The sequence below is a fragment of the Rhododendron vialii genome, chromosome 7a (assembly GCF_030253575.1).
Source record: "Rhododendron vialii isolate Sample 1 chromosome 7a, ASM3025357v1".
NCBI classification, from domain to species: domain Eukaryota; kingdom Viridiplantae; phylum Streptophyta; class Magnoliopsida; order Ericales; family Ericaceae; genus Rhododendron; species Rhododendron vialii.
Window position 1 is genome coordinate 16476178 of NC_080563.1, and position 9624 is coordinate 16485801.

General features: G+C 44.1%; 1 protein-coding gene across 1 annotated transcript in view; it reads left to right on the forward strand.

Moving 5' to 3' along the window:
• LOC131333789 (putative receptor-like protein kinase At3g47110) overlaps positions 1–9272 on the forward strand; it is a 46414-nt gene extending 37142 nt beyond the window's left edge. Inside the window, exon 2 of the mRNA XM_058368545.1 lies at positions 8650–9272. Coding sequence (XP_058224528.1) covers positions 8650–8811 — 162 coding nt within the window. The 3' untranslated portion in view covers positions 8812–9272. The remainder of the gene's footprint in view (positions 1–8649) is intronic.
• The last annotated feature ends 352 nt before the right edge of the window (positions 9273–9624 follow it).

Sequence of the window (9624 nt, forward strand, 5' to 3'; positions counted from 1 at the left end):
CTTTCCTCATTTTCAGCTCATGGAATAGTTCTATCCACTTCTGCAAGTGGGAAGGTGTCACGTGCGGTCGTAAGCATTGGCGCGTGACCATCCTGGACTTGTCATCCCAGGAACTGGTGGGTTCACTATCCCCTTCCATAGGGAACCTTACTTTTCTCAGGACGATTGATTTGGGCGACAACAACTTCCATGGCACGATCCCCGAAGAAATTGTAAGGTTGTTTCGCCTACAACAACTTATTCTTACTAATAATTCATTTGAAGGCGAATTACCTGCCAATATGACTCGTTGGTCGAACATCAAAGAAATAAATCTAATTAACAACCACCTAGGAGGCGAAATGCCTGTTGTGGTGAGCTCTCTACCTAGTCTCACACGATTAGGACTTGCCCGAAACAATTTCAGAGGATCGATACCAGCCTCAATCGGAAATCTCTCTGCGCTGTCTATGCTTTCTTTGGCGGCCAACAAGCTAATCGGAAGCATTCCTTTCGAACTTGGACGACTTTTCAAATTACAATTTCTTCAGCTGTCTTTTAACAACTTGACTGGTATGGTTCCTACCCAGCGTTACAACATGTCGTCACTCCAAGTTGTTTCTCTAGCCGCGAACCAATTGCATGGAAGCCTTGCCCCAGATTTCGGTTTGGCTCTTCCAAAGCTACAAGAGGTTTATTTTGGTTCTAACCATTTCTATGGGCCTATTCCCTCATCGATAGGAAATGCTTCTAGACTTTCCAGATTCGATATTGCATTGAATTCAATCAACGGGCCCATACCAAAAAGTCTGGGAGACCTTAATCTTAATTTTTTCTCGGCACCTGAAAATCTACTTGAAACTAATAGCGGGAATGAATTGACTAATATTATCAATACGCTTTCCAACTGTTCCAATCTACGAGTGTTGAGTTTAGATACAAATAGCTTTAGAGGTTTTTTGCCCCATTCCATTGCAAATCTCTCAAACTTTCTAAGTCATTTGTATCTTCGAGATAACTATATATCTGGAAGCATACCTGTTGGGATTGGGAGCCTTATGAACTTACAGATTTTCTCAGTGCGTGAGAACATGCTTAGCGGCACTATTCCTGAATCTATTGGTAAACTCACCAAGTTGGAACAAATTTTCATGCAGAGAAATAACCTCTCTGAAAAAATCCCATCCTCCATTGGAAACCTTAGCCAGCTAAGCATCCTTGTCCTTGCTGAAAATAAGCTAGAGGAAAGGATACCTGATTCCTTGGGAAATTCTAACCGTCTTCTAGGACTTGATCTCTCGTTCAATAACCTCACCGGAACGATACCTGGACAAATCTTCTGGCTTTCATCCCTATCTATTGCTCTCCTCCTAGATGGTAATCAACTAACAGGACCGATGCCAACGCAAATCGGTAACTTGAGAAATCTCGGAAAGCTGGACTTATCAGAAAACAAATTATCAGGAGAAATTCCAGAAACTCTTAGCAGTTTCCAAGTGTTGGAATTCCTTTCGCTTGCGGGAAATCATTTTGAAGGTAATATTCCCGAATCCCTCAATCAACTGAAAGGTATTCAATTCATAGATCTGTCTCGCAATAACTTGTCCGGACAAATTCCCAAGTTTTTTGGAGAGTTGACTTCACTTCAAAGTCTCAACCTGTCATACAACCTGTTCGAAGGTGAAGTTCCAAACGATGGATTGTTCAAGAATATTAGTGCCTTTTCAGTTGTCGGAAATAGCAAGCTGTGCGGAGGAGTTGAAGAACTACAACTTCCTGCATGTCCAGCAAAGCAGAAAAAGAAAGGACCTCTCGACAATGAAGTGATTATACCTGTAATCACAATGTCATTTATTGTTGTGATGCTACTCTGTCTAGCAACAATTATTTTTCGAATCAAACGATCGAGACGAGAAACTTCTTCGGCCAATCCTTTCCAAAGCAAGTTCCCGAAACTATCTTATGCAGAACTTCACCAAGCAACAAATGGGTTCTCTTCCGACAACTTGATTGGTGAGGGAGAATATGGTTTTGTTTACAAAGGGATTCTCAACAATACTGGACAAACAGTTGCTGTGAAGGTATTGAAACTTCATGAACGTGGAGGGAATAAGAGTTTCCAAGCAGAATGTGAAGCGCTCAAGAACATTCGCCATCGCAACCTCGTCAAGATAATCACATCTTGCTCAAGCACCGATTTTAAGCGCAATGATTTCAAGGCTTTAGTTTTCGAATTCATGGAAAACGGGAGCTTAGATAACTGGTTATACCCAGGAAGTCTTCATGAGCAACAGAGAACTGCGAGCTTGAACCTCATTCAACGTCTAAATATCGCCATTGACGTGGCCTCTGCATTGGATTATCTTCACTATCATTGTGAAGTAGCTATCATGTAGTGCTGAACCAGAGTCAAACCAAGCAAACACAAACACACAACACAGAGAAACACAAGGATTTACGTGGTTCCCCAATAATCGGGTACATCCACGGAGGGGCAGCGGATTCACTATATTTACTGGAGGAGGATTACAACAATCACTCAGACTCACACAGTATTGCCTCACAATCTACTCGTGTATCACTCTCTTCTCTCTGATTTCTGATACAAAACTTTGAGCCAAAGGGTCTCCATTTATAGGCCATTCAAAGAATGGCTGTCATGCCATTTTCAACAAAGGCTGCACCTCTCAGCAGCCCATGTGGTTCAACAAAGGCTGCACCTCTCAGCAGCCATTGCGAGAATTGATGCCAATTGTCAACAATCTCCACCTTGACGACAATTCTCCAAAGGTCTGATGTTGCCCCCAACACACAACACTGCCCCTCTGCGCCCTTAGGCGCGCACTGCTCGAGAGATGTTGATCAAGTCCAAGCAATGTTGGAACTTGATCCCTGTAACTACTTTGGTGAGCATATCCGCAGGGTTATCTGCAGTCGGAATTTTCTGAAGAAGAACATCCCCTTCCTCTACAATCTCCCTGATGAAATGAAACCGAACATCGATATGCTTGGTGCGGGAATGGTGAACCTGGTTTTTCGCCAAACAGATGGCACTCTGACTGTCACAAAAAACCTCCACGTTTTCTTGAACAATTCCCAAGTCCTCAATCAAACCATGTACCCAAATAGCTTCCTTGAAAGCCTCTGTCACTGCCATATACTCTGCCTCTGTAGTAGACAAAGCCACCGTTGACTGTAACGTTGACCTCCAACTGATTGGCCCTCCAGCAAGTGTAAACACATACCCTGTAGTCGACCGTCGCTTATCTAGGTTACCAGCATAATCGGAATCCACGTAACCAACCAAATGCTGACCAAGTTTTCTGTTTCTCTCGTACTTCAATCCAACATCCACAGTACCCTGAAAATACCGTAGAATCCATTTCACAGCCTGCCAGTGCTCTTTCCCTGGATTGTGCATGTATCGACTGACCATGCTAACTGCATGTGAAATGTCCGGCCTCGTACAAACCATAGCATACATCAAAGCTCCCACAGCATTGGCATAAGGAACCTGAGCCATTTGCTTCCGTTCGTCTTCCTTCTGCGGCGACATCGATGCACTAAGTTTAAAATGAGCGGCCAAAGGTGTACTGACAGGTTTGGCTTTCCTGTCAATCCCAAATCTCTGCAACACTCGCTTCAGATACTGCGTCTGAGTCAAACAAACTGTGCCTTTCGCCTTGTCCCGCTGAATTTCCATGCCGAGTATTTTCTTTGCCTCCCCGAGATCCTTCATGTCAAACTCCTTACTGAGTTGAGCCTTCAGTCTGTCAATCTCCACCTTGCTCTTACATGCAATCAGCATGTCATCTACATATAAGAGCAAATAGACAAATGATCCATCCGGGAGTTTGCAGAAGTAAACACAATGGTCAAAGTGACTTCTTGTGTACCCCTGCTCCATCATAAACCGATCGAAGCGCTTGTACCACTGTCTCGGCGACTGTTTCAACCCGTATAGCGATTTCTTCAGTTTACAAGCCCAATTCTCCTTTCCTGCAATTCTGTAACCATCTGGTTGAGCCATATAGATCTCCTCATCCAGATTTCCGTGTAGAAAAGCGGTCTTGACATCGAGTTGGGCTAACTCAAGGTCAAACTGTGCTACCAATGCAAGCAAGATCCTGATCGACGAATGTTTGACGACAGGGGAGAACACCTCGTTGTAGTCGATCCCCTCTGTCTGTGCGTAACCCTTGGCTACCAATCTTGCTTTGAACCTGACTTTCTCAGATCCTGTACCTTCCTTCTTCGCATAAACCCACTTGCAGCCAATAGATTTCTTGCCCTTGGGAAGTTGAACCAAATCCCATGTCTGATTCTTGGAGAGTGAACCCATCTCCTCATCCATTGCCTCTTTCCACTTGTTACTATCTGTACACTGCACTGCCTCCCGGTAAGTGGAGGGGACATCATCGTCTGTCACTGGAAGTGCATAAGCTACTGTATCAGCATATCGAGCAGGTTTCCGGATTTCCCGCCTCGGTCTGCTGGTTGCAATGGATTCTGGCTGCTGTGGTATTTCCTGTAATGAAGCCTCCTCTTCAATAATGACATCCTGATCAACGGGTTGATCCTCAGGACGGCTGACTGTCTGAACAGTCTTGGCTGGAACAAGGGGAGTCTCAACCTCCACCTGTTCTGAATGCTCCACCTGCTGCTGGGCATTCGGCTCCACATTCTCCTTGGAAGGAACCTGCTGTAACATAGCAGATTCGTCGAAAGTAACATCCCTACTTAGAATCACCTTCCTGGACTCGGGACACCAGAGCCTGTATCCCTTAACACCTGAAGTGAAACCCAAGAAAACAGCTTTCTTGGCTCGTGGATCTAACTTGGACTCAGTTACATGATAGTAAGCAGAACAACCCCAAACATGTAATGAATCATAATCTGTAACTGGTTTCTCAAACCATACCTCCATCGGAGTTTTCCCTCCGATTGCTGCTGACGGTAAACGGTTGACAAGATGGGAGGCATATTTGAGAGCCTCACCCCAGAACGCCTTGCTAAGCCCGGCATTTGACAACATGCACCGAACTTTCTCCACCAAAGTACGATTCATGCGCTCTGCTACTCCATTCTGCTGCGGCGTCCCCGCAACTGTGAAGTGTCTGACTATCCCCTCCTCCCGACAGACTTGGAGAAAAGGATCTGACTTGTACTCGCCACCGTTATCTGACCTCAGCTTCTTGATTTTCCTTCCTGTCTGCGTCTCCATCATTTTCTTCCACTGAAGGAAGATTGGAAGGACCTCATACTTGTGCCTCATGGTATAAACCCAGACACGTCTGGAGAAATCATCAATAAATGTCACGAACCATCGTTTGCCTCCCAAAGTTACATTTTTGGTCGGCCCCCAAACATCTGAATGAACATAGTCAAGAATCCCCTCTGTGCGGTGAACTCCAGTGCCAAACTTGACTCGAGTTTGTTTGCCCAATATACAATGCTCACAGAAGCCAACTTTCCCTGTCTTGGCCCCTTTCAACAAGCCTTGCCTTACTAAACCCTGTAAGGCCTTCTCGCCAGCATGCCCTAAACGCATGTGCCATAGCTTGGATGCATCGTCTTCGTCTGAGCTAGTAGTAACGGTCACTCTCCCTGTGACTGCGCAACCGTCTAGGAAATACAAGTTTCCTTTTCGGCTACCTTTCAAGACAATGAGCGCCCCTCGAACTATCTTTAGCACTCCACCCATCATCGTAATCTTGTATCCTTTCACATCAAAGGCTCCAAGCGAAATGAGATTCTTCTTCAAGTCCGGAACATACCGAACGTCTGTTAGCACCCTAATCGTCCCATCATGCAACTTCAAACGGATTGAACCTATCCCTTGGACTTTGCAAGCGGTGTTATCGCCTAGCAAAACAACTCCTCCATCGAGATCTTGAAAACTCGAGAACCAGTCCTTGTTGGGACACATGTGGTAGGAACATCCCGAATCTAGTATCCACTCATCTGAATGGTCAGGTGATGATGAAACTAATAATGCTGACTCTAGATCATCCTCTGTCTCCTCTGCAACATTTGCAGCTGGTTGTTTGTTCGGACAGTCTTTCTTCCAGTGCCCCTTTTGACGACAAAGGGCACACTCGTCTTTCCCCAATCTTCTCTCTACAGACTTCCCCCTTGATTTTGAGCGAGACCTCCTTCGCCCTCCACCACCAGTCCTCCTAGTGTCGGTTCTGCCTCTTGTTGTCAAAGCTGATGCGGACGGGTCACGGTGAGCTTGCTGATCCCTCTTCCGTACCTCGTTATTCATCAAAGCATTTGAAACGTCATTAAACTTGATTTCTTCTTTACCGTACAATAAAGTAGTAGTCAAATGATCATAAGTATCAGGCAATGAATTTAACAACAGTAAAGCTTTATCCTCATCTTCTATGGAAACGTCTAGATTTTGCAAATCAGCCAAAATCTTATTGAAATTGTTCAAGTGTTGGTTCATAGTCGTACCTTGCACGTACTGGAACCCGTAGAGCTTCTTCTTGAGATACAACCGATTCTCAATACTCTTCGTCATGTACTTGTTTTCCAATTTCTCCCATAGCTCTTTAGCTAACGTTTCCTTCATCACGAAGTATTTCTGATCCTTCGTAAGACAAAGTCTGATGGTGCCACAAGCTTGGCGATTAAGCTTTATCCAATCCTTGTCTGAAATGTCGTTCGGCCTCTCCTCTAACGTAATATCCAACTCCTGTTGATACAGAACATCCAAAACTTCGCATTGCCACATGCCGAAGTTACTTGTTCCGTCAAATTTCTCCACCTCGAACTTAGCATTGGAAACCGTATTCCTTTGCCCATAACTGCTCGAAGTGACCTTGGGATGCTCGGTATTCTTCTCTGCAGATGAAGAAACTTCCGAGGTCTCCTTAAACTCTTCTTCCGCCATTAGAACTCCTTAAACTCCACCCACGTGAATATCCGGTGCACAAAAAACACCAAAAAATGGCGCTTTTTAGCCAACCAACGGACAAAACACCAATGTCAGAGCTGAGTTGCGGAAAACGGAGTGCGGCGTTGGATCCGGAACGTCGAGAATAGTCAGGAACGACTACTCACTTGCGCAAATCAGAGTTGAAATGGCTCCGAAATCGCAAAATAACACCTTCTGGAATATTCCTTGGATCAGAGAATATTCCCTCTGGTTAGGACTGACTGGACCTGCTGACTCAGCAATAAATGCTGACTGGGCGCTAATGACTGGGCCTTTTTGCTGATGTGGCGCACACCTGGCGCTGACGTGGAAAGACACGTGGCTGAATACGTGGCTGATGACTCAGCCTCTCTGATGATGTGGCAGATGACGTGTCTGCTGACTGGGTGACACGTGGCGTGCTGCCTGGCGTAACCTTCTGGCCTTCTGAAGCTTCTGGATCGATGATGTCAAGCTGACATCAGCGTCTCTAGGTGAGCCAGTAGCACTGGATAATTTCCCCTGGCTTTGACTAGTCAAAAAACCAGCACCTGGTTTTCCTCCTTACAGATATTAAAGTAAAAAAAAACTCTGTTTTCTGAAAAAAAAACAGATCCGGCGAGCAGCAGCTTCTTTCACGCTCAACCGTCGAACGGAGCGTGTGACCTCGTTGTTACTCCGTTTCCAATGGGTCTTGGTGCGTTGGAATCGTCTCGCAAGGACGCACAAGACTCAGTGGTCAAACGGATTCTTGGATCAAAAAAAAACGTGGCTCTGTGACTCGGACAGAACACGGACTGAGAAGCAGAGTCGGAAACTATGGTGGTTTTTGTGTTCTTGGTTCTACACTACGTGCTCTGATACCAATTGTAGTGCTGAACCAGAGTCAAACCAAGCAAACACAAACACACAACACAGAGAAACACAAGGATTTACGTGGTTCCCCAATAATCGGGTACATCCACGGAGGGGCAGCGGATTCACTATATTTACTGGAGGAGGATTACAACAATCACTCAGACTCACACAGTATTGCCTCACAATCTACTCGTGTATCACTCTCTTCTCTCTGATTTCTGATACAAAACTTTGAGCCAAAGGGTCTCCATTTATAGGCCATTCAAAGAATGGCTGTCATGCCATTTTCAACAAAGGCTGCACCTCTCAGCAGCCCATGTGGTTCAACAAAGGCTGCACCTCTCAGCAGCCATTGCGAGAATTGATGCCAATTGTCAACATATCATTCACCGCGACTTAAAGCCAAGCAATGTTCTTCTTGATGCTGATTTTTGTGCCCATGTGAGTGACTTTGGTCTTGCAAAGATTCTTGTACCAACCACTTGTAGATCAAACAATCAACAGCAATCAAGTTCAATTGGCGTTGGAGGAACAATTGGATATGTTGCTCCAGGTAATTGTCTATAATTTATTGGTCTATCCATTTAACTAATTAGTTTCCTTGATATTAGTCAATATGACGGCGAAAACTAAATACATGTGCTTACGCATAAACCAAACCTCGTAATGCAAAGAGTAATTTCCCTTTCTACCATGTCGTAAGACAATGCAAGTTTAGCCAATGGAGAAAACTCTAACAAAACCTTTTTATGGGCCCTCGTTGTATTTCTTTATCTTGAAATGTTGGAGAAATTCTTTCAACAAAAGAAGGTAACCACATAATTTCGGTTAATAGTATCAATATCATGAATAACTTCCCTTGTTTCTTTTGTATGGTTTCGCTGCAGAATATGGTATGGGTGAAGAGATATCAACACAAGGTGATATGTATAGCTATGGAGTGTTACTACTGGAAATGTTCGTCGGAAAAAGACCAACTGATTGCATGTTCAGTGACAATCTTAGCCTCTCTGGTTACACAAAAATGTTTCTTCCGAACAAGGTATTAGAGATCGTCGATCCCCAGATGATATTGGAAGAAGAAAGGCATCCAAGTAGGAATAGGCAAACTATCACACCGAACACTAATAAACTTGAAGTTTGCCTTGTTTCTGTCCTTCAAATTGGTGTTTCATGTTGTGCTGCACTGCCCAATGAGAGAATGAATGCTAGAGACGTCCTTGCGGAACTGCACAAGATTAGAAATGTATTCCTCGGGGCGAGGGAACAAGGGGGGAAACATGGTAGTGTGAATGATGCTTAACTGAATCATGCTAGCAGCTAGCTTGTTTTGATGTTCTAGAAATAACTCTCTTATCTCTCTCCATCAGCCCCCTCCTTGCTTTATTCTGCAACAAGCAAGCATGTAGGTGATAAAAGTGGTTTTGTGGTTTCTTTCACTGTATGCAATGCCTTCTCTTTCTATCTATCAATAAAATGTTTTTGTCTTTGAAATGATTGTTAACTAAAATCATGTCTATAGCTTCTCCTGATGTTGGAAATTTTAGGGCATCCAACTACGATCATGTAATTGTGTAAAATTTATTCTCCTTTCATCAAATTAAATTTTCATTGTTTAAATCAATAATACATTGTTTCACTCGAAGGGAAAAAGGGATACATGACAGGGATTAGATCTATTGTTTCATTTTTGGTAAACCTTAGATCTATTGTTTCGCCATTGTGACCCGTGTGCCGAATAGCCATGCACGATGGAATCCGTCCTCCTCTATGCTGCTAAGCATGATTCTACATTATCTGTTATTAGAGCGAAAGTTTTAAAAAATACTCCTGAATTTTCACTCAAATATTTCTTAAGCACC